Source organism: Scyliorhinus canicula, chromosome 18, assembly GCF_902713615.1.
Source record: "Scyliorhinus canicula chromosome 18, sScyCan1.1, whole genome shotgun sequence".
NCBI classification, from domain to species: domain Eukaryota; kingdom Metazoa; phylum Chordata; class Chondrichthyes; order Carcharhiniformes; family Scyliorhinidae; genus Scyliorhinus; species Scyliorhinus canicula.
Genome location: NC_052163.1, coordinates 124,507,201 through 124,532,099, shown reverse-complemented (window position 1 = coordinate 124,532,099; position 24,899 = coordinate 124,507,201). Strand labels below are relative to the sequence as shown.

At 46.3% G+C, this 24,899-nt stretch overlaps 1 protein-coding gene across 2 annotated transcripts in view; it reads right to left on the bottom strand.

Moving 5' to 3' along the window:
• The window catches only part of chico, a 119,813-nt gene extending 109,849 nt beyond the window's left edge, over positions 1 to 9,964 (bottom strand). The window contains exon 1 of one of the 2 annotated variants that reach the window (XM_038777748.1): positions 9,308 to 9,964. In XM_038777748.1, the coding sequence (XP_038633676.1) occupies positions 9,308 to 9,331 (24 nt within the window). In that variant the 5' untranslated portion in view covers positions 9,332 to 9,964. The remainder of the gene's footprint in view (positions 1 to 9,307) is intronic. The other variant, XM_038777747.1, reaches the window with a different exon arrangement.
• Between the last annotated feature and the right edge of the window lie 14,935 nt (positions 9,965 to 24,899).

The window sequence follows — 24,899 nt, the reverse complement described above, 5'->3', positions numbered from 1 at the left end:
AAGTGTCCAAAAAAGGCTATGTGATATTACTGGGTTACGGAGGTAGGGTGGAGGCATGGGCTTAAGTGGGGTGCTCTTTCCAAGGGCTGGTGCAGACTCGAGGGGCTGAATGGCCTCCTTTAGCACAATAAATTCTATGATATCAATCCTGCCAATATTTTATCATTTCCAATTTTCGATGATACGATTCTTAGCTGCCCATTGGTCCAAAGCTCCCACCGCAGATCCAGATAATTCCAGCTTCAAAATTGCTTGAACGCTTTATAGAAAAATGCTTTATAGAAGGAACACTCGTGGCGAGTCAAACATCAATATTAGGGGTGGCACGGTAACACACTGGTTAGCACTGTTGCCTCTGCGCCAGGGACCCGGGTTCAATTCTGGCTTTGGGTTACTGCGTGGCTCTCCCCATACCTGCGTGGGTTTCCTCCGGGTGCTCCGGTTTCTTCCCACAGTCCAAAGATATGCAGGTTAGGTGGATTAGCCCTCAAGTGTCCAGGTATTTGCAGGTTAGGTTACAGGAATAGGCGGGGTAGACGGGCGAGTGGACACAAATAGAGTGCTCTTTCGAAGAGTCAGGGTCGCTACAGACTCGATGGGCCAGATGGCCTCCTTGTGCACTGCAGGGATTCTATCAGATGAACTTCTGCATCCCACCTCAACTGGTCCATGATGAAACATTTTTAGACCTGAATCACCTGCGCCCAATCACTTAATTGGTAAACAACTAGTTCCAATCGGTGGGGTTGGTTGTTTTCCTCTGGATCCCTTTAGTCCCCTGCCTCCAGTGTTGCGGAAGCTTGTAGCACTCCTGCCTGCCTTTGATCAGGAGGTGTGACTTGAATCCCAAGTCGAAGATTTGAGCACATTATCTCGACTGATACTCAACCGGTGCACTGTTGGGAATTTTCCCTTTGATGAAGCATCACGTGAAAGACAAGTCCACTTTCAGGTTAATTTCAGAGATCGCAAAGCAGTGAATGCCCCCTCAAACTCCACCGGAAAATAGCACTATTTGTAGAATGACGCTGTGCCACATTTGCCTATATGACTACACAAAAATTAATCACATGAATCTACTTGCAACAGCCTCACAACAAGACTCGGGTCAGTATGAATGAAGTCTTTATTACACAGGTCCGTTCCCCCCCCCCCCCCCCCCCTCCCCCTCCCCTTATACAGCATTAACTGTAGGTGTAATCAAGAACTACTTCATCTGAAAAATGATATTCCAGCTGAGGCTCATTGAAATCCACTGGGACCAAACTCAAAACTTTGCTTAACTTGTTTCATTTACGATAAGCATCAGAGCGTGGAGACTTAGTTGCTCAGAAAGCTGGATTCGAGTCCAGGTCATACAGAGGAGAGCTTAAACCCCTGCACAACAGTTCACTGAGCAAACAGGTATGCTCAGTAAATCTTCAGAACTTCTCATTTTCACCTCGTAAGCTATTTCATTACTGCTGCAATTAAGAGTCGCTGTAATTATTCCAATACCATTTGGATTTTTGTTCAAGATCCAAGTGAAGGCAAAACAGCACAACAGTAAACATCAAGAGCTTTCAATTATCACTCGGATGGCTAACATAACAAGTTGATACATATTGCAAGGTTGAAATCCCAGTCTGTGTTGGGTTAGCTGACTTCAGGCAACATGGAAGTGAGGGGGCAATAAGGACACAGCAGCATGTCTCAGTGGGTTAAGCAAAGCCCCCCCCCCCCCCCCCCTCTCAATCTGAAACTACTTTCGATTGAAGCTTACTGCCAACTGCAAGTCTGATAATTGGATGAGAGGTTAGGTTTTGATGCAAGTCATACCACATGCACCCCACCCCACAACCCATACTGTTGTAAATTAGCCTGGTGGTGCATCGGTGGTATTGCACATAAAGACTGGTCACAAGAAATTGGAGTAACCAAATTGGGTAAAGTGTCAACACAGTCGGAGGTAGGGGAGCAAACGACAGGGCAAATAACGAAAAAATATATGCGAGGGCAAGTACAGACCTCCACTTTCAGACACAGCTTTAAAAATGTCACTAGCCTAGCAAAATGGTCCAATAGATGTACGACTTTTAGTCACTATAAAAGCACTCCATCCACCCACTTTGCTTTCTGTAAATATGACATTCAGTAAACAGAGATAGGAGCTGCAATATGTTTTCTTTCATTTCCTTCTTTTTCCCCTGCAGTGAAAGGTCATATCTAAAAAGAGAAAGATTACCCAAGCTGAGGAATAAAACCTTTGAACACAAGCAGTACATCTTAGAGACAATTTACAATATTTAAGTTTGCAAAGAAGTCACCCTCAACTCATTCATGCCAAAAAGTAACTGCAGAAATGGATTGGATTTGTTTATGTCATGTGGACAGAGGTACAGTGAAAAGTATTTTTTCTGCAAGCAGATCATTAAGTACATGGGAAGAAAAGAAAATACATAATAGGGCAACACAAGGTATGCAATGTAACTACATAACCACCGGCATCGGATGAAGCATACAGGGGTGTAGTGTTAATGAGGTCAGTCCAAAAGAGGGTCGTTTAGGAGTCTGGTAACAGCGGGGAAGAAGCTGTTTTTGAGTCTGTTCGTGCGTGTTCTCAAGACTTCTGTATCTCCTGCCCGATGGAAGAAGTTGGAAGATTAAGTAAGCCGGGTGGGAGGAGTCTTTGATTATGCTGCCCGCTTTCCCCAGACAGCGGGAGGGATAGATAGAGTCAATGGATGGGAGGCAGGTTTGTGTGATGGATTGGGCTGTGTTGATGACTCTGAAGTTTCTTGCGGTCCTGGGCCAAGCAGTTGCCATACCAGACTGTGATGCAGCCCAATAGGATGCTTTCTATGGTGCATCTGTAAAGGTTGGTACGGGTTAATGTGGGCATGCTGAATTTCCTTAGTTTCCTGAGGAAGTATAGGCGCTGTTGTGCTTTCTTGGTAGTCGCGTCGACGTGGGTGGACCAGGACAGATTTTTGGTGATGTGTACCTCGAGGAATTTGAAACTGCTCACCATCTCCACCTCAGCCCCATTGATGCTGACAGGGATGTGTACAGTACTTTGCTTTCTGAAGTCAATGACCAGCTCTATAGTTTTGCTGGCATTGAGGGAGAGATTGTTGTCGCTGCACCACTCCACTCAGTTCTCCATCTCCCTCCTGTATTCTGACTCGTCGTTATTCGAGATCCGGCCCACTATGGTCATATCTTCAGCAAACTTGTAGATGGGAGTTGGAACCAGATTTTGCCACGCAGTCATGTGTGGACAGGAAGTAGAGTAGGGGGCTAAGTACACAGCCTTGTGGGGCCCCGGTATTGAGGACTATTGTGGAGGAGGTGTTGTTGTTTATTGGCCCAAATCTAAATCGACAGAACATTTGTCAGAATCCACACCATCCCCATGATGCAGGAGACCATTCGGCCCATCAAGGCTGCACCAACTCTCCCATCGAGGACCCTACCTAGGCCCACTACCCCGCCTTAGCTCCGTATCGCTGGGTATTTATCATGGTCAACCCACCCAACATGCGCATCTTTGGACTGTGGGAGGAAAGCGGAGCGCCCGGAGGAAACTCTCGCACACACTGGGAGAACGTGCAGACTCCGCACAGACAGTGACCCAGTGGGGAATCGACCCTGGGACCCTTGTGCTGTGAAGCAACAGTGCTAACCACTGTGCGCCCAAAATATAAACTTTCCCATTCCTCATCATTGAACTCTCAACTGGTGTGAAACCGTACCCACTCGCATAACCCCCTCCGCGACCTCCCCGCCCCACGAAACAAATTGGGGGCGCGTGGCGGTGGATTACAAAACATCCACACACGTCGTCATTTTTGTTTTAATGTAAGGTGGGGCCGAGTCAAATGGCAAGCTCTTTCTGGTCACAGCACTGTAATTTCAACAATCTAGGCCGTCTTCATGTTGTGCATGGTCAGATGACAATGAATGCGACAGCCAGCTTGTCACACCTACCTCTGGAACAGGGGAATAGGCAGCTGACATTCTCCAACCTGATCCATATCAAACTGGATTTGACAATTGCACCAGAGACACCCAGACACTTCCCACTGAATACAAGTGCTGCAATTCTGAAGCAACGGATGGGTGAAGAGCTAAATGAGTGCTTAAACCACCAACTATCCAGGGGGCACTTTGAGAGCTGAATGATCACAGGCAGAATTTAGGCTTTTTAAAAAAAAACCAGAAAATCTATTTAAATCTGCAGAATACAGGCAATAATTAGCCTACAATAATGTGAGCACAGTAAGGAGTCTTGCAACACCAGGTTAAAGTCCAACAGGTTTGTTTCAATTCACTAGCTTTCGGAGCACTGCTCCTTCCTCAGTCAGTGCGTCACACACCGAGGAAGGAGCTGCGCTCCGAAAGCTAGTGATTTGAAACAAACCTGTTGGACTTTAACCTGGTGTTGTAAGACTTCTTACTGTGCTCAACCCATCCAACGCCGGCATTTCCACATCATTACAATAAAAAGTGAGTCAACCTCGAATACTTCAGGAAAAATAGCACTTGCTTATGCACAAAACAAGGCTGACATTTTCATATTGTGCCCCGAACCCTTGGAATATGCTTCTCTTGCCTGACAGCATTGGCTCGCACTGCCAGCCAGGTTTTGGCACCCTCAGAGGCACCTCTCATGTGAGCCGAAGCTGTGAATATCAGCAAGCTACTTGGCCAGAAGACGTTCCAGTTGAACTCCAACATCCTCACCCAGCGCCTGTTCCCACTGGTGAAAAGATCCATGTGCTCCACCACAGCCCCTTGCCACCCACCCAGGTTAATTCTGTTTTCCTCCTCTCTCCCAGAGCGGCACAGTGGTTAGCTCCGCTGCCTCACAGCGCCAGGGACCTGGGTTCACTTCCGGCCTCGGGTGGTTGTCTGTGTGTTGTTTGCACTTTCTCCCCGTGTCTGCGTGGGTTTCCTCCGAGTGCTCCGGTTTCCTCCCACAGTCCAACGATGTGTTGGTTAGGTAGACTGTCCATGCTAAAATTGCTCCTCAGTGTCCAGATCTATGTAGGTTAGGTTAAAGGGTAATAGACAGAGGGCAGCAAAGTGGACTTGGGTACGGTGCTCTTTCACAGGGTTGGTGCAGACTCGATGGGCTGAATGGCCTCCTTCTGCACTGTAGGAATTGTAGGAGCCTATGAACTTGGAACTGAAAGATTCCAGCTGTCCTAAAACTGCCATAACTAAGATCAATAACTTAAAACTCAATTCAAAAATGTATTTATTAGACAGCGTGGTGGCGCAGTGGTTAGCATTGCTGCCTCACGGCACCAAGGTCCCAAGTTCGATCCCAGCTCTGGGTCATTGTCCGTGTGGAGTTTGCACATTCTCCCCGTGTTTGCGTGGGTTTGCCCCCCACAACCCAAAGATGTGCAGGGTAGGTGAATTGGCCATGTTAAATTGCCCCTTAATTGAAAAAAAAAGAATTGGGTACTCTAAATTTTAAAAAAAATTTTAAATTTATTTATTTGCTTTGAAGCTAACAGAATTTGCTTAGACTAAAATGAACCTTCTTTAGGGGGGGGTGGGGAGAAATACTTTCCCAACTGCCCTTGAAATAAAGTCTTCACATGACTCCTGGACTCTCAGTGAAGACTTTTACCCCAGTCCAAAACCCTCGAGTGGGGTCAAATATCAGGAGCAGGAGGACAAGCAAGACTGTTCCCCACTCCACCCGAGATCCAATCTCTGACCCAAAAAAACATGCATGACTTCACAAAGAATGGGGTGGCAAAGAGGAGGGTTGGAAGCGGCTCCAGAAACCTGCCAATTGATCGGGAGACAATTCCAGTCACTACGGCTCATCGCGTCCCAACACTCATTAGAGTTTGAGGCATGCGCAGCATTCTCCTCGCGAAGAGAGGAGCACAAACAAAAAAGACAAACACAGGCCATCGGCCTGATACAAATATCCCACCCAGCTTGGGACAGCTCTGCAATGGAACTTTCAAAACAAGATACACATGTGGACACAACTGCGAATTGACTTTGTAATAAAGCATGACACAACCGAGAAGATTTCAAATTGGGAGAGGATGGAGGGGGGTTGTGGTGAACGGCTAAAAATGCTGTTCCAAAAACAAAGCTGGATGCATTCTCCAAACTCATGCAGCACAACGTGGCACGCATGCAACTGTGCTGATTTTAATTGCGCTGGAAAACTCCTTCCAGATCATATCTGGAAGATTGCAGGTTTGATTCCCAGCCTGCGTCAGCTTAACTGATCTCAGACCGGATGGTAATAAGGGTACTAATTGGCCTCAGTGCCCCTGGAAGGAGGGAATTAGCCAGGGATCCCATTCTCAATTGCAAGTTAATGACCCTTGCATGTGTGTCACACCGGCCTGTGGGGGTTAGGATCAGAATTGACTGCAATATCACCCGCAGTTCAATAAACTGCTGGCACATGGTCACGATCCCACTTGAACCTTGCACCCATGGAACAGATAAGCAACAAGGAACTAACCACAAGCTCAGGAGAAACAGAGTGAAAGGATGTTCCTGCCACCCTGCCCTCCCTCCTCGTCCCCGTCCTCCCCACCACCACCCTAAAGAACAAGCAACAGAATATCCCCAAAACATACACCTTGCTTTCACAAACAGGAGTGCATTGCGGTCCCTCAGCAAGTGGTCAAAAGTTCAACCCAGAAGCATTAAGGAATTAGTTTGATGCAATGTTTAGGAGGCCCCCTTGCCATCACGTTCCTAAGGGCCCTTGACTGATGTGCAATTGAACCAAACCTGGTCCCAGGCTCGCGTGATGGTCTGGCCGAGAAAACTAGCCTCAGCCACAGTGTGACAAAATGAACTCAGCACCTCTATCGCCAAAGATGGAACAAAACACAGTCCAGCCAAGGTTTCCATTCGTAATGACGGCCATTGAAAAAGGTTGCGCCCACTCATATTGGATGTGGATGGGTCAGAGGACAGTTCCGTCCCCCGACCCTGGGTAAACAGCCTCCTATGAAGAGCAGTCACTCAGTACTAGCAGCTGGGAGATAGTTGCCACCAATGGAATTGCACCTCAGCATGTGGCAGCATCTTCAGGAGACAAGGAAAGTATTTCTCTCCTGGTCAAGCTGCTCAAAGTATCATAGATACATAGAAGATAGGAGCAGGAGGAGCCTTTTGGCCCTTCGAGCCTGCTCCGCCATTTATCACAATCATGGCTGATCATCCAAAGCCTTATCCTGCTTTCTCTCCATAGCCTTAGCCATAGCCTCAAGTAGAAGGACCTAATTTTCATTGGTAGGAGGAAGAAATCCAGTTGGACCACAGATGGCTTGTAATGCAGAACAAGGCCAGCAGCACGGGTTCAATTCCCGTACCGGCCTCGCCGGACAGGCACCGGAATTTGGTGACTAAGGGCTTTTCACAGTAAATTCATTGAAGCCCACTTGTCACAATAAACAATTATTACCCAACTCAACTGCACTCCCGATGGATGATTAATAAGTGGCGAGGATCCACAATTCCACCGAATTGACCAACGGTAATTGCATATGAACAACAGCTCCATAGTGATGACCAGGAATGCACCACCTTTTGGTCTTAAAAAGCAAAATGAAAAAAGGCCCCGGTAGTAACTTTTAAGGGTAGATTTGTTGGCGAATGGCACCTGATCATTCAACCCACAATGGTCCTGGGATTACAAGAGGAGAAATGTCAGCCAAGGTTCCAGATCCTGGTCACTCAGCATCGCTGCAAAGTGCACAATGTGGTCAGAAGTAGGACCGCCCCCAACCACCAGCAAATAACTTGCAGAGTCAGTACCTCAGCTCACAATGGGAGAAATGGCCTGCTGTGGACAAGATACCAGATGCCTGTAGCATCATATCCCCCACATAGGTCAGTACCTCCGGACAGTAGAAACTAAAATAAAAAATGGATTAAAAGTTAGAGGTGTTACAGGTCGGCGGGGTGGCACACCACCTCACAGCACCAGGGACTCGCGTTCGATTCCAGCCTCGGGCGGCTGTGCAGAGTCTGCACGTTCTTCCCGATTCTAGCCCCAGGTGACTGTGCAGAGTCTGCACGTTCTCCCCGTGTCTGCGTGGGTTCCTCCGGGTGCTCCGGTTTCCTCCCACAGTCCAAAAGATGTACAGGTTAGGTGGGGGATTACAGGGAGGTGGTGGGGGAAGTGGGTCTCATTCGGAGGTTCAGTGCTAACCCAATGGACCAAAGGGCCTCCGTCTGCGCTGTAGGGATTGTATGAATTCTATGAAAGCAAATCCTATTTTATTTTTATTATTGCTGCTTTATCCAATCTCAATCTTCATCTACACGTCTGCCACTTGTGACCACAGGAGAAAAGGCGAAGGTAAACACAGCTCAAGTAAACTACATTCGCTCCCTTCACAGACTCCTAGCTTCTAATTTAAGAGACCTGGAGGGTCCATCCACTCCACTGGGCTCCAGAGTGGCAGAGTTGGGGTTGTTTTTTTTTAAAAAGGCATCGGTTAATTGGAGGGTTTATAATTGACGTCAACAAAAAAAAAAATGCTGCACACACACAAAATGGAAACTGGATGTGATCTAAAAATAGGTTAAAGGTCATGTGTGTGAGGGCGAGTGTGACTCCTCGCTAACCTGGAAATCCTGAAATGACCTTTTTTATTGGGGGGTGGTGGCAAGAGAACTTCTGCACATTAAAATAATTCTGACAATTACGTTGCATGCAGAATCCCAACACCATCTTTGATTCCACAATCCGGCTATTTCCTTTGCAAACGTCAGTTCTGGATGTATCTTTGCCAGTGGAATGGTTAATTCGGTGCTGCTGGTGGGGCCCACAAACGAGGTGGAGGGCTAGCAAAGCGGGTTAAAACAATCGCAAAGCAGAAACAAAAGAAGTCAAAGTCTACAACAGAGCTAAACCGGGGGGGTTGTTGTTACAAAGCAAGGTGGGTGCACCCTTCCCCTTTTTAAGATTACAAAAGGGGAGAATTTATTTTGCAAAAATGATCAGGAGGTGGGGGGCTGAAAAATATCTTTACCCCCAGCTGAAGAACCCACCAGAAAAAGCTGCACGAGTGGCAGGACTTGACTGAATTCTGCTTTTAACTCAACAACAAAAAAAAGAGAGAGACGAGGAATGAGAGTTGTGGCCTGGGGAAACAGGAGAAGGGGATATACTCCAGGAGGATTCAGAGGCAGGGTCAGTTTCACGTCAGTATCTGCGGTTGGAGAGAAAAAACGGGGAAACAGACACACACACACATACAGTGAAATTAACCCGCTGAAATTGACCCGCTGAAATTGAAACGTGCCACAAGAAGTCACTTACCGACTGTCTGGCTTGCGGATACATCGCCCCCTTTTCTTTCCCTCTCCCTCTCTCTGGGAAAAGGTAGACTTCCCCCAATTTATTTAGGTCGGGTGAATCAACCCTCCCTGGAAATCCAACAAGAACGGCACCCCCTGGAAAAAAAAGAAAGATTCCTGCGTACGGACGAAGGGTGTAAAACAAAAGCCAAAGACGAGCTGTTTCCGCCGACACTTCCCGCACGGATTGTCTGCGCGGTGTCGACAGGGTTCTTTTTTTTCTCTCTCTCCTCTCTCTCTTCTTATTTTCTATCTTTCATCATGCAGTCGCGATAACATTGTACACCTCCGGCTTCTCCAAAGACGACGTGGAGGAGGATGGCGGCGGTATTTAGCACCGAAACATCTCGGTGCATTGCTCAGAATGTATCCTTTTTTGTTGCTGCGGTTGAAAAAAAACATTAAAATAAAAAATCTTCTCTTCCTTTGTGTGTGTTTCTCCCTCCCTCCTGTTTTGTCCTTTTTTTTAAGCAAACGCGGGGGGGTGGGGAGGAAATGTCTTCGCTACGCTGTGCTCCTGCCCTCTCCCGTTCTCCTCTGTGGGGATTACAACGTTGCCGATTGCAATAGCGGAGCGACAGTGTAACAAACTGAGCGAGCGAGAGGCTGGAATGTATCCGCCACCCCCACACAGGGCGGAGTAATGAATGAGAGCCGCCACCATGTGATGCGGAAGTGGGGCAACTTCACCCAGGGCCATTTTTGCAGTCAAATGCTCTACCATTAAGCTATACCCCGACCCAGGGCCATTTTTAATCCCCCCCCCCCCCCCCCCCCCCCCCCACACACACACACACACACACACGCACACAAAAGTACATTAAAAACACACGCACACTTTACAAATTTTTTTTTAATCCCCCCATTACCCTGTACGTTCTTCCCTTTCAAACCTCTCGACCCAGACCCCAAAACCTTGTCTCCCCCCCTCCCCCTCTCTCCCTCTCTATGCTAACTGACATGCAGATGCATCTCCAATTCATTAAAGGGATATGAAACCAAAGAGAAAATGCTGGAAAATCTCAGCAGGTCCGGCAGCATCTGCAGGGAAAGAAAAAGAGCTAACGTTTCGTGTCCAGATGACCCTTTGTCAAAGCTCGAGCTTGGTCGTCTGGACTTGAAACGTTAGCTCTTTTCTCTTCCTGCATATGCTGCCGGTCCTGCTGAGATTTTCCAGCATTCTCTCTTTGGTTTCAGATTCCAGCAACCGCAATAATTTGCTTTTATCATGAAAGGGATATGGGCTTTTCAAAATCTATATATATTGCTGTTAGCACTTCCCGGCACATTGAAAACTAGCTCTGGAATTAATATTTGAAAAATTGCTCTGGAAGTAATATTTGAACAATTGCTCTGGAATTAATATTTGAAAAAGAGCTCTGGAATAAATATCTGAAAAATTGCTTCGGAATAAATATCTGAAAAATTGCTCTGGAAGAAATACTTGAAAAATAGCTCTGGAATGAATCTGCATTGTCTGGAGTGCACCCAGGGGAGGTGGACCACCCAGCCCCGCTCTCTCACGAGGGGGGGTTTCACATCTCATCAGTAAGGGTGACTGGACGGTGTATATTGGGGGTCCCACTGCCAGCCTCCTGCTGAAAAATGGGTCCAAGATTCAAGTCCAGATTTTGCTCCATCCCCCCCCCCCCCCCCCCCACCCCCGCCCGTGTCAGTCTCCACTGTGTCCAGAAGAGACGGTGCAAACAAAATGCTTAACAGGTCCAACCATGTCCTTCCTTGGCCTCGTACTGTCCTCGCACTGTCTCTCGCACAGGAGGAAACCAGAGCAACATTCACTGAAAAGAGATATGACAAAAAGAAAAAATGGACAAAGGCATCACAGAATGAATAGGGCAGGGGTGAGATAGAAACTGAAAGATACATGAGGAACAAAACATAATTCAATTCAGCACAAGTGAGTAAAGTAGGTCAGCAGTGAGCCAGAAAGTAACTCACCATCAGAGACAGTTACAGAGGAACAGGACGAAGGTCATTCTGCCCCTCGAGCCTGTGCTTGCATTGAATTAGGATCATGCCTGGCCTGTACCTCAACTCCAGCTACTTACCTTTACTCCAAATTCCTTCATAACCTGAACTCATGAAAAAAAAACCTTCCATCTCAGTCTGGGACATTTTAATTGACTCCCTGCAGCCACTGCGGCCCTTTTGGGGAGAGAGTTCCACATTTTCACCACCTTTTGTGTGAAGACGTGTTTCTTGATTTCATTCCAACCATTCTTGACATTCCGATCTGTAATTATCTGACACTTGTGTCTCTGCCTATATATGCTGTGTTTGTGAACCTGTCTCCACTTCATCTGATGAAGGAGCAGCGCTCCGAAAGCTTGAGATTTCAAATAAACCTGTTGGACTTTAACCAGGTGTTATGAGGCTTCTTACTGTGCCCACCCCAGTCCAGCGCTGGCATCTCCACATCATTCCAAAATGTTTTTTCTCCAGCTTTAAGATTATGCCGCCTTGTTCTGGATGCGCCGGGGCAAATGATTTCGCTGTATCTACCTCACAAACCTCTTGCGTCATTTTAAGTACCTAAATTAATTTACCCCATCAACATTCTAAACTCAAATAAATAAAAATCAAGTTTCTGAAATTCATAAATTAATCCTTTTAAGTCCAGTATCATTCAAATCATCACTGTGCCCCTTCTACTGCAGCCAAAGGAAGAACAAAGCAAATCATTAAATCCCCATGACAATGTTTGTTTTAATAATTTAAAGTTTGTGCCTAAAAGTTGATTCTTAATGCCCCCACTTGCCACCCTGCCTACACCTCACTCTGGAGATAGAAGCGCATAATCTGGACTGACACCTGCTGTACTATTGGATGTGTGTCATTCAACTTAGATATTAAACCAACCTGCCCTCTCAGACGCAGGTAAAATATCCCATGGTGCTATTTGTAGACGAGCAGGCGAGGATGTCCTGTCTAACTTTAGTCTCTCAGTTAAACTTTTTATTTTGAAAATTTGGTCATTATTTTATTGTTGTTTGTGAGATCTTCCTGTCTGCAAATTGGTTGCTGCATTCCCTACTGTGAAGATATTTCAAAAAGTACTTCAGTGGTTGTAAATCACTTTTAGACATCTCAAAGTTGTCAATGGAATTATAGGCCTTTCATTTTCATTGAATCATAGAATTTACAGTGCAGAAGGGGGCCATTCGGCCCATCGCGTCTGCACCGGCCCTTGGAAAGAATCCCACTTAATCCCACGCCTCCATCCTATCCCCGCAACTCAGTAACCCCACTTAACCTTTTGGACACTAAGGGGCAATTTATCATGTCCAATCCATCCAACCCTCACATCTTTGGACTGTGGGAGGAAACTGGAGCACCCAGAGGAAACCCACGCAGACACGGGGAGGACGTGGAAACTCCACACAGGCAGTGACCCGAGGCCAGAATTGAACCCAGGCCCCTGGAGCTGTGAGGCAGCAGTGCTTTACCTTGTCCCGAGTAAGAGCAAAGTTCAATGCGTTTGTAACTGTTGTGTGAAGCTGGGCTGAGGTACTTGGCCTTGTCATCACCCCCATGTATCTGGTGTTAATATACTGGCGTCTTTCATGCATGGGTGAAGCTCCATCCCAACTGCTGCTGGTGCTGCTGGTCAGCTGTGTTGAAAGAGTACAATGTCAGGACACGATTAAGGCGGGTGTGAATCTTTACCTGGTGGCATGGCGGATGCAAGGTTTAGACAAGGCGCAGGCCAATCACAAAGCCTTCATTCCTGCGTTTGTCAAGAGAGTCGCTCTGTTTTGGACCGTGTTTTGTGAGCCAGAAAATCCATGACACAAAATGGTTTTGGTGGATTATATTTTTTTGTGGCATATGACTGGGAAAACCGTCATTTGGAAATAAATAAAGACAGAGTGCACATATGCTTACCAACCAGAAGGAACATGCCAAGATACAAAAAGAGGTAGACAGCAATTTTTGATCTGCTTTCGTTTTTGTTTTTTATTTTGTTGGTACTATGGAAATGTTCAATATCCAGGAAGCTTCATGTTGAGGTACAATGGCAGCCATGGTGATGGTTTAATTGTATCTGGGCACACGGTAGCACAGTGGTTAGCATTGTTGTTTCACAGCACCAGCGATCCGATTTCGATTCCCGGCTTGGGTCACTGTCTGTGCGGAGTCTGCACGTTCTCCCCCGTGTCTGCGTGGGTTTCCTCCGGGTGCTCCGGTTTCCTCCCAAAATCCCGAAAGACATGCTTGTTAGGTGAATTGGACATTCTGAATTCTCCCTCAGTGTACCCGAACAGGCGCCGGAGTGTGGCGACTTGGGGATTTTCACAGTAACTTCATTGCAGTGGGAGTGGCATGGTGGCACAGTGGTTAGCACCGCTGCCTCACGGCGCAGAGGACCAGGGTTCAATCCCGGCCCCAGGTCACCGTCCGTGTGGAGTTTTCACATTCTCCCTGTGTCTGCGTGGGTCCCACCCCCACAATCCAAAGATGTGCAGGGTAGGTGGATTGGCCACGCTAAATTGCCCCTTAATTGTGAAAAAAAAGAATTTTTTTAACAATTTCATTGCAGTGTTGTAAGCCTACCTTTGACACTAATTAACATTGGTATTATTTTTTTAAATAAATATCTTATTGAGGTATTTTTGGTATTGTAACAACAACAAAATAAACAATGTACATGAAACTATAAACATAGTGCAAAAACCGTCTCCCTTCCTTACAGGTCCCACCTTTATTAACCCCCTACTCTAAGCTAAAGATTGGTATTATTTTGTTGTAATATTCACTCCCTTGTCAGCACATTCTCACTGTGTTGAAGTGAAGGCACTTCATAAATGTGGGGTATACCAACCAGGATACTGCAGAATGTCCAACCTCCCACTCTCTATGTGAACCATCTTTGCACCTCCTTATTTTATCGGCACTATCATCAAACTCCAAATGCTCTTTCTCCTTATGACCTTTTCCAGCAAAGTGCAATTCCATAAAGCAAAAATGAAATCTCGTGTTTATAGAACGCCTTTAACAGAGTGGAACATCCCAGAGCATTTCCTCGGAGCATTATTGAACAAAACCTGACACTGAGCCATGAGAATAGTAATTAGGGCAAGTCACCAAAGGTTGGCCAAAAAGGTAGATTTTAAAGAGTGTCTTAACAGAGGAGAGAGACGTCATGTCGATGGAGTTTTCAGGAGGGGGTTTCAGTGTTATGGGCCTAGCTTTGAAGGCTGCCGAGGTAGAAAGTTGAAAATTGTGGAAGTCTAAATCTGAAGGAGCACCGGAATAGGAGGTTACAGAGATAGGGAGTGACAAGACCATGGACGGTATTGAAAACGAGGATGATAATCGTCAAATTGAGGCATCAGCAGGTTGAGAGCCAATGTAAGTCTACAAGCACAGGATGATGGGTAAATAGGACTTGATGCAATTGAAAATGTGAGCAGCAGAGATTCGGATGGGCTCACGATTACGGACAGTTGGCCGGGACAGTACTGCAACAGAGTTAATAAAGACAGAGAATAGGTTCCCAGGGAAGATGGGGGCAAGTTTCCTTCAGTCTTTTTCCCCAAAATAAACAATGAATTTGAGGAGGATGGCCACCACCAATTCAGTCCAAGGCAAACTGAGGAGGTGACAACTCAAAGGACTGTGGTGAACTGTGACGTATTTAGGCTTTCAAAAGGAATTTGTCCAAGTTCCATTGTGAAAGGGGAGCAGTTTTAATTGGAATCTTGCAATGGTATCAATGACAACTTTGGATCGACTGGTTCCACTACAAATATGGACAAAGACATTTCTAATGGAAATATAGAAAGGTTATGGATACAATGTATCACTTTAAATTGAGGATTCAATTCTACACACCCGGGCGGTGTTCTCCCAAATGGAGCCCAAGTGTTCGTGCCTTTGTGAACGCCATCGCGTTTCACGACGGCACGAAATGGACATGGGGACAACGAATTCTGTCCCCCAGGGGGGACCTCTTTAGCGTGTGGCCCCGACTCAACATGGCGTCGGTGTTCAGGGGCCGGCCGTGCAGGAAAGTAGGCCTGGGGGGGGGGGGGGGGGGGGGGGGGGGACAGGCTGTCCCGCCGATCGGTGGGCCCCGATTAGCCCTGATGCCTCACGGCACCGAGGTCCCAGTTTCGATCCCGGCTCTGGGTCACTGTCCGTACGGAGTTTGCACATTCTCCCCGTGTTTGCGTGGGTCTCGCCCCCACAACCCAAAGATGTGCAGGGGAGGTGGTTTGGCCACGCTAAATTGCCCCTTAATTGAAAAAAATAAATTGGGTACTCTAAAAAATGTTTTTTTTAAAAAGCATTTTTGCTTCATATAGAGTATAAGAAATGCTGGATGTCAGGCAGAGAATTAATAGCTGCTGTTTAGTTTGTTGTCCTTGTGAAATAGCGCCTTAACACACAATTTCAAGTCATGGGGCACTTTCTAATACCACTGGGAGAAGTTTGATGTTCAGTGACTCTCTCCGAAGCCCTCTGGCAGTATTAGTTAGGGTGGAAAAAACTAACAACTGGCTGCACTCCGAGGCCCAGAAGAACAAATAAGTACAGAATTGGTAACTTTCAACCTCTGTCTCACTTCATGTGCACCAAATGTCCTACCTAGCTCAACGCCCCCCCCCCCCCCCCTCCCCCTCGCTCTCCCCCTTCCTCTCTACATTCTCGCTATCCTGCACATAATAAGCATCTCATTGTCTCTGTTCTCGGAATTCATGGTGTAGAATTTCCTGCCTACATTCATGTTCTTTTCGTCTGGAAATCGACAGATTTTTGAAAACCTTCACTTGATATCACTTAATCACGATTCAAATTTATTTGGTTCCTGCCAGTCCGTAGATGTGTAATGAAAATAAGAAAAAGGGGAAATTAATTCCTATTTTAATATATGACCAGGTACATTTTTTTAAACTGGAGATTTAAAAATAGTTAAAACATCGAAATGTTTTTCTTCTTCAGTTCTCTGCCCAAAGGCAGGTCTGACCAGCAGCGCCACAATCTCCACTATGGGTAGGGTAAGGCGGGCACGTCCCATATCCACCCCTGCCAAAACAGTCTTTGATGCCCATGCTGTTGGCCCAGTCTGATCCACACCAACCATCGTGCCAACTGAACCAGCCACCCCCCTCCAAGTCAAAGCAGTCTGCTTGATCAAATTCCCATCCATTAGCCGAAATATCTCACCACTGACCCGATGACAGAGCTACCTGGTTCACCCAAATTCACACAGGGTATGGATGATGTAGCCACTTGCTCCACAAGTTGCAGGCGAGGAATGGCCTGAAGTGCATTGGTGCATGTGTGTCCTAGTCCATGGAACACATCACGGGCACCGAATTGCAGTGGTTCAGCAAGAAGGACGACCACCACCTTCTCAGGACAAGTAGTATCGGGAATGTATGTCTGTAAGTCTCGAGGTTCACAGGGCACAGATTTACCAAAATAGGCAGTCGAGAACTCATAAGTGACATTTGCTAGTTTATTAAGAATCAATATTTTAGATATGATACATCATCTAAATAGACAGAAGAGACATGCGGCCCGTTACAGGTGAGAACTGTTTACTGGCCCCAGATCAGACAAACAGATGGGGGAAGCTGATCTCCATGGCTGCAAATGGGGGCAGGTTCTTCTGTTCTATTTGGTCTTCGTAAGACGGTTGAAGGGTCAGATCGATGCCAGCATGGATTGCTTTGAAAAGCTCTCTCCGCTATCTGAAGTTTTCTTGAGCTAACTAAGGTGTTCGGCCGGAGTTGGCATCTCAAAAAGCTCTCATCCATCCAACATGATTTTTCCCTCTCAAGAATCTGTTCATTCTGGGAGGCTTATGTCAATCATTTATTCTGGGAGGCGGTGGCATAATGGCGTTGTCATTGGACTAGTGATCCAGAGACCAGGGTGAAACTCTGGGGACCCTGGGTTCAAATCCCACCATGGTAGATGGTGATGTGAAGATGCCGGCGTTGGACTGGGGTGAGCACAGTAAGACATCTTACAACACCAGGTTAAAGTCCAATAGGTTTGTTTCAAACACTAGCTTTCAGAGCACTGCTCCTTCCTCAGGTGAATGATAGATGGTGACATTTGAATACAATAAAAATCTGGAATTAAAGTCTGTTGATGAACCAGGAAACCCTCAACGATTGTCATAAATATTCATCTAGTTGACTAATATCCTTTAGGGAAAGAAACCTGCCGTCCTTACCTGGTCTGGCCTACATGTGACTCCAGACCCACAGCAATGTGGTTGGCCCTCTGAAATGGTGAGCAAGTCACTCAGTTCAAGGACAGTTCGGGATGGGCAACAAATCCTGGCCCAATCAGCATAGCCCACACCCCATGAAAGAAAAAATAAATAAATAAATTGTCTGTTGGCTCGGGTCAGATATTCAAGGTAACCCCTCCTATTTCCACCGGAAACCCAGGAAGTCATCTTGTGGCTCATCGCTGGCTAAGACATCCTGTTTAACCTTCAAACAGTTGGTTTACATATGGGTCATGAAGTTGCCCGCAACTCCCTATCAAGGTTAGCAATGTCTTGTGCTTGTGTTGGAGACACGACCTTGACAGAGAAAATGGCTGGTATTTGTCAGCTCAGGAAGTTGTGGGAGGGCTCACTATGAGACAGAGAGAGAGCAATCTCTATAATATTCAACAGCTTACATTAGAAAAAAGAACAAAGAACAATACAGCACAGGAACAGACCCTTCGGCCCTCCAAGCCTGTACCAGTCATGATACCAACCTTGGCCAAAACCCTCAGCACTTCCTTGTGCAATATCCCTCTATACCCATCCTATCCATGTGTTTGTCAAGATACCTTTTGAACTCCGTTAATGTATCTGCTTCCACAGCCTCCCCTGGCAACGAGTTCCAGACATTCACCACCCTCTCTGTAAAAAACCTGCCTCACACATCTCCTCTAAACTTTGTCCCACAGACCTTAAACCTATGCCCCCTGGTGACTGACCCCTCCACCTTGGGAAAGAGTGCCTGCCCATCCACTCTATCCATGCCCCTCATAATCTTGTAGACCTCTATCAGGTCACCCCTCAACCTCCGTCTTTCTAATGAAAACAGTCCGAGTCTATTCAGCCTCTCCACGTAGCTAACACCCTCCAGACCAGGCAACATCCTGGTAAACCTCCTCTGCACCCTCTCCAAAGCCTCCACATTCTTCTAGTAGTGTGGCGACCAGAATTATGCACAAAATTCGACCTTACCAAGGTTCTATACAAAGTTTTACAAGTTATCATATGGTGCTTTCTTACGTGTTGTGAGTGACACCTGTATCCTGGGAATGAAGGGAAAAAAATGTTTTAGTGCTCTTTGTTGAGGGATAAATATTGACCATAAAACCGAGATATATTCTATGCTCTTCCAATCTTGGATTCTTGGATCACTGGGAAGGTTTCTAGGGAAGGCGGGACATGTACAAGAGAGACTGTCTGCACCTGAACCACATTGGGACCAACATCCTTGCAGATAGGTTTGGTAGTGCTGTTGGGAGGAGTTTAAACTAGTTTGGCAGGGGGAGGGGACGCAGAGTATGAGTAAAATAGACACATCGTGCTATAGTAAAGGCAGCATGTGAGTTCAGCTATGTTGAATGTCAAGGGAGTAAGACAAGGCTGGATAGCCTTTACTGGTATGAACGTAATAGGTAAGACTGATGAGTTAAGGGCATGGATTGATACATGGAATTGCGACATTGTTGCCATCACAGAGACATGATTATGGGAAGGGCAAATATTCCGGGGTACAGCATCTTAGGCGAGACTGAGCAAGATGTTAACAAGGAGGTGGTGTTGCGCTATTAATTAAAGAATCAATTACTGCAATGAGGAGAGATGATAACTTGGAAGGGTCTTGGAAGAGGCTTTATGGGTAGAACTTAGGAATTCAAAGGGGGCAGCCATATTACTGCGAGTGTATTACAGGCCCCCAAAGAGTCAGTGGGCAATAGATGATTTAGTGGGGCTGATTTAGCCCAGTGGGCTAAATCACTGGCTTTTAAAGCATACCAAGCAGGCCAGTAGCACAGTTCGATTCCCGTATCAGCCTCCCCGGACAGGTGCCGGAATGTAGCGACTAGGGGCTTTTCACAGTAACTTAATTGAAGCCTACTCGTGACAATAAGTGATTTTCATTTCATGAGCAGATATGTAGACAATTTACTGAGATGTGTAAGAATAATAATCGGGTAAATATACTGCGGATTTCAAGTTCCCCAATATAAACTGGGATAGTCATAGTGTAAAGGGTTTAAAGGGGGTGAATTTCTTGGAATGTATTCAGCTGAGTTTTTTGCATCAATATGTAGAAGGCCCAATAAGAGATGGAGCAGTGCTGGATCTGGTTCTGGGAACAAATCCAGACAATGGCCGATGTGGCAGTGGGGGAGCATTTTAGTTAAAGTAATCACAACATGATACAGTTCAAGTTTGTTTTGGACAATGAAAAAGATGACCTGCAAAAGACGGTTTTGGATTAGGGCAAGGCAGGTTTTACTAAAATAAGGTAGGTTCTGGCCAAAGTTGACTGGAAACAGATTCTTGCGGCAAAATCCAACAGTGGAGCAGTGGAGGGCATTCAAAAAGGGAATGGGGAGAGTACAGGCCCAACATGTTCCCTACAGAGGGAAATGGGTGTCTAGGACAATCCAGAATGGGATAAGGAGGAAGAGAAAGGCTTTCAGCAAGTCCAAAGGGAGAAACTCAACTGCAACCCGAGAGGAATATAGGAAGTGTAAGAAAGCAACAAGGAGAGCAAAAGGGGGCATGAGGAAGGAATTGCGAATAAGATTGGGGAAAACTCTATAAATACATTAAGGGGAAGATGTTAATCAGGGAAAGAGTGGGGTCCATTCGGGACCAAGGGACCAATTTGTGTATGAAGCCGCCGGATATTGCTCGGGTGTTAAGTCAAGACTCCTCATCGGTCTTCATTCAGGAGAAGGAGGGCGTAGGTACAGAATTCTGGAAGTGGGACTGTGAGGACCTTGAGCAGTTTGACATAGGAAGTGAGGAGGAATTGGAGGTTTTGATGGACCTAAAAATAGACAAATCCCCAGGGCCGGATGAATTACGTCCCAGGCTGCTGTGAGAGGGGAGGCAGGAAATTTCAAGTTTTTTATTCCTTTCTGGCCACGGGGGAAGTGTCAGAGAACTGGAGAACGGCTAATGTTGTTCCACTTTTCAAGAAGGGTGGTAGAGATTTTTAAAAAGGGAATTGCAGACCAGCGGGTAAGTCTCAAGTCAGTGGTAGGAAAATTATTGGAGAAAATTCTGAAAGAGAATTTATTTCCACTTGAAAAGGCGACATGGGCAGCACGGTAGCACAGTGGTTAGCACTGTTGCTTCACAGCGCCAGGGTCCCAGGTTAGATTCCCGGTTTGGGTCACTGTCTGTGCGGAGACTGAACGTTCTCCCCGTGTCTGCGTGGGTTTCCTCCGGGTGCTCCGGTTTCCTCCCACAAGTCCCAAAAGACGTGCTGTTAGGTGAATTGGACATTCTGAATTCTCCCTCCGGCGACTAGGGGATTTTCACAGTGACTTCATTGCAGTGTTAATGTAAGCCTACTTCTGACAATAAAAGATTATTATTATGAGTTGACTAAGGTGGTGGTAGAAGGCTGTTTAACTGGGGGCCGGTGTTCAGCAGCGTAGCACAGGGATCAGTGCTGTGTAGTATAAGTGCGAGGCGATGCACTTTGTAAGAAGAAACAGGACACGGGAGTATGTAATGAATAGCAGGTCACTAGGAAGCTCAGAGGAACAGATGGATCTTGGGGTACTTGTTCACAGATCCACAAAGGCAACAGAGCAGGTGAATAGGGTAGTTGAGAAGGCATATGGGACACTTGCCTTTATCAGTTGTGGCATAGAATATAAGTTCTGGTCACTTCACTATAGGAAGGGGGTGATTGCACTGGAGGGGTCCAGAGGAGATTCACCAGGATGCTCCTGGGATAGAGCATCTAAGCTATTCAGAGAAACTGGATAGGCTTGGATTGTTTTCTTTGGAGCAGAGAATGCTTAGGGGGGGATATGATTGAGGTATAAGATTGTGAGGGGTTTGGACAGGGTAATTAGGAAGCAGCTGTTCCCCTTGATTGAGGGGGCCAATAACAGGGGGGCATAGTTTTAGGGTGAGGGGCAGGAGATTCCGAGGGGATTTGAGAAAATATTTTTTCACTCAGAGGGTGGTGAGAGTCTGGAATGCTCGGCCTGGGAAGGTAGTGGAGGCCGGAAACCTTATAACCTTTATAAATTACTTGGATGAGCACTTGAAAGACCATCACATTCAAGGATATGGAACAAGTGGTGGTAAGTGGGATTAGCCCGAGATTAGGGATAGCTATTGTTGGTGCAAACTCGATGGGCCGAAGGGCATTTTCTGCGCTGTATGACTCGATGACTCTATGACTCTAATCGTGCCTTTTGGATATTGGAGCTCCGCTTTAATACTTCATCTGAAAATTGGCATCTCTGGCAGACAGTGCAGCACCCTGCGCGGCACTGCGCTAGAGTGTGTGCCTAGATCGTGTGCTGAAGTTCTGAACTCGTAGCCTATCCACAGTGAGAATGGGAAGTAAGCCACAAATAGGAGCAAAGAGAAATGGATCCCAAATCTTAGAGCGGTGATTAAAAGCTTCTTTGGAGAAACAGGACTGGAACTTCAAATGCCCCTTTTGCCACTAAGTTCAGCTGTGGATCTGCTTTGAAAATAATGCACTCGGCTGGCTGTGCTGTCATTTCAAAGCAAGGGCAGGGTGGGCGGGGCGGGGGGGGGGGGGGGGGGGGGGGGGGGGACCAACAATCCGCTCGCCTCCAATTAACTGCCTATTAAGTTTATTGAAGAACTTGTCAACGAGATGAAGGGGGCCAGAAGGAAATTTTCAAAGTGAACAGTAAAAGTGAACAGTCTGGAACACATTAGTGCACAGCTGTTGTGAGCACTGCGGGGAGTCATAATGCGATCTTTAATAAATGAGTAGAGGGTCTCTTGTGGATTAAATGCTATTTTATGGATATCACGCCACACTATGCACCATTATGCTGAAACGTTAGGCAGCATGAAGAAGGCCACTCAGCCTTTCACATCAATGCTGGCACTTTGCAGTGGAATCCCAAACTACTTCTACTGCCCCGCTCTGTCCTCACAGCCATTTATCTTCCTCCAGTTTAATATTTATCAAACTTGCCTTTAAAACGCAATAGTCTCTGCCTTAGTCACTACCAATGACAAAGTATTCTACGCCCAACAAGCCACATTTCTCTTAATATCACTCCTCATTTTCAATGACAATTTTACATTTACCACTGACTCCTCGACCAGAGAAAAATAGTCTTACCCAATTCACTCTGTCAATCTTCATAACTTTAAAATCCTCTATTAAATCTCTGTTTAGTCTTCGCTGCCCAGGGAGGATTAGTTCCACTATCTCCAGCTTTTCTTTATAACTATAATTTTCCATCCCAGACATTATCCCAGGCGAATCTATACTTTATGGCTTCAATGTATTTCTACGAAGGGGTAGTGCACACAGGAGGCAAACCACCAATCAAGAGATGTTTTGGACAAGTTAATCATAATAACAGAATCAAGGGGTATTAGGAGCAGACAGGCAAAGTGGAGTTGAGGCCAGGAATTGGTAAGAATTGTATTGATAAATGTATAAACCTAAAATGTGGTTGGCCTTTTCACATGACATCACTCAAGCACGCTTGCGAACCCCTCAATCTTTTATCTTCATCTCCACCCTCTGAGCCCCATTCCTTATTTTTTCCGACCAAAATAAATAACCTTACACTTGTGCAAAATGAAATGGTATCTTCCACCTAGCGATCCTTTCCCTTATCCTTTCAATGTCTTCCAGACGTTTTCACCCCCCTCCTCACTCTTCACGCCAGGGTCTCTTATTTTCGTCTTGTTTGCGAGTTGTGAGGTTTCACCCTTGCATTGTCAAATTGTTGGAGGTGGAGGAAGATTTTGTCAGCCAATTTTAGGAGTGGAGGGGCTCTTTGCTCCCATTTCCCTTGACTCTCCACCCAGGGACCACTGTTTTTAAGATGATCCTTCCCTTTGACTCTTGTCCCAGCCAAGTGTTGCGAATTGCAGAGTACGTCTCTCTGTGCATTCCAAATGGCTGCCTTTCTTTATTCAATGAACAGAAATCTGAATATGTGACAGTGTGACACCTGCGTTAGAAGCAGAACAATGGACTGTCCCTTATATTATTATGAATAACTCACTCATAGTGTGTTTAAATTTTAAAATGTGTTTGATTTTTCTTATGCAATGCGGCAGTTACACCAGTGTAGGTAATGGGAGAGCGATGAATGTTTAATAATGAGATGAGTTGATTCAGATTGTGTCTGTTTGTCACCGTCCTTTTAAGCAATAGGTGCTTGATTCAAAAGAGATGTGCTACCTCAGTGAAACAAAGCACTAGTTTGTGAGCATGTAGTACCACAAATTCGAAGAACATGGGATCTGAACCCGCAATATTCTTCTTTCTCCCAATGTGGTGTTTTTTGCTCCCGAGATTGATTATCAGTGTCTTCATTGGGATTTAGAAGTCTGTATGCATTCCTTACAATCCATCTACAGTGGCCAGAATTTGTGAACAGTTGTCTCACTCGTGGGCTTCACCCTTTGCTGTTGTGACTTTTGTTATTATTTTTTTAAAAACATTCAGCTAGCATTTGTTGTGATCACAGAATGTCCCAAAGCACTTTACAGCCAATGAGGTTCCTCTGAGGTGTAGCAACTGGTGACAGATCGCAGGAAATGCAGCAGTTAATTTGTGCACAGCAAACTCTCACATTGAGATTGTTTAATCCGCGATAATCAGAACGCATTGACAATCGTTGAAATTACAAGCAAGGTTTATTTCAATACAATTCTAATTCTCCTCCACTCCCCTAGGGGTCTCCTTCCCCGACCGGCACCTAGGCTTTTTATACAACCGGGGCTCTCCCTGGAGAGGGGAAGCCCCGCCCCTTTAAAGGGGAAGTCCCCCCCGCCTTAAAGGCGGCAGTAACAGGGGCAGCAGGGGCCACGGTGAAGACGGTGGGGCGGGATGTCTGAATCAATGGCCGGTACGGCTGGAGTATCCGGCACGCAGCTTTGGAGACGGTCCACGTGGTATATAGATTCTCGGCCCTGTGTTTGTACGTGGTAAGGAACCGGACCCATTCTTGCCAACAAGGCGCCCGGGATCCATGCGGCCCCTCTGTTGAAGTTTTGGACGTGTACTGCGCCTCCTGGTGCGAACTCGCACAGTGACCATCAACGGCCTGTGTCGGCCTCATTTTGGTCCTGAGCACCAATTTTCCAGCTAATATCCGGAAAGACGAGACTCAAATGGTGCAGAGGCGGCGACCCATCAACATCTGGGCCAGTGCCATGCCCGACGTGGCATGCGGGATTACCCGGTAGCAAAATAAGAACTTTGCCAAGCGGGTCTCCCAGGATCCTGATGTTTGCTTTTTCATTCCAAGTTTAAAAGTTTGCACCATCCACTCGGCCAATACATTCGAAG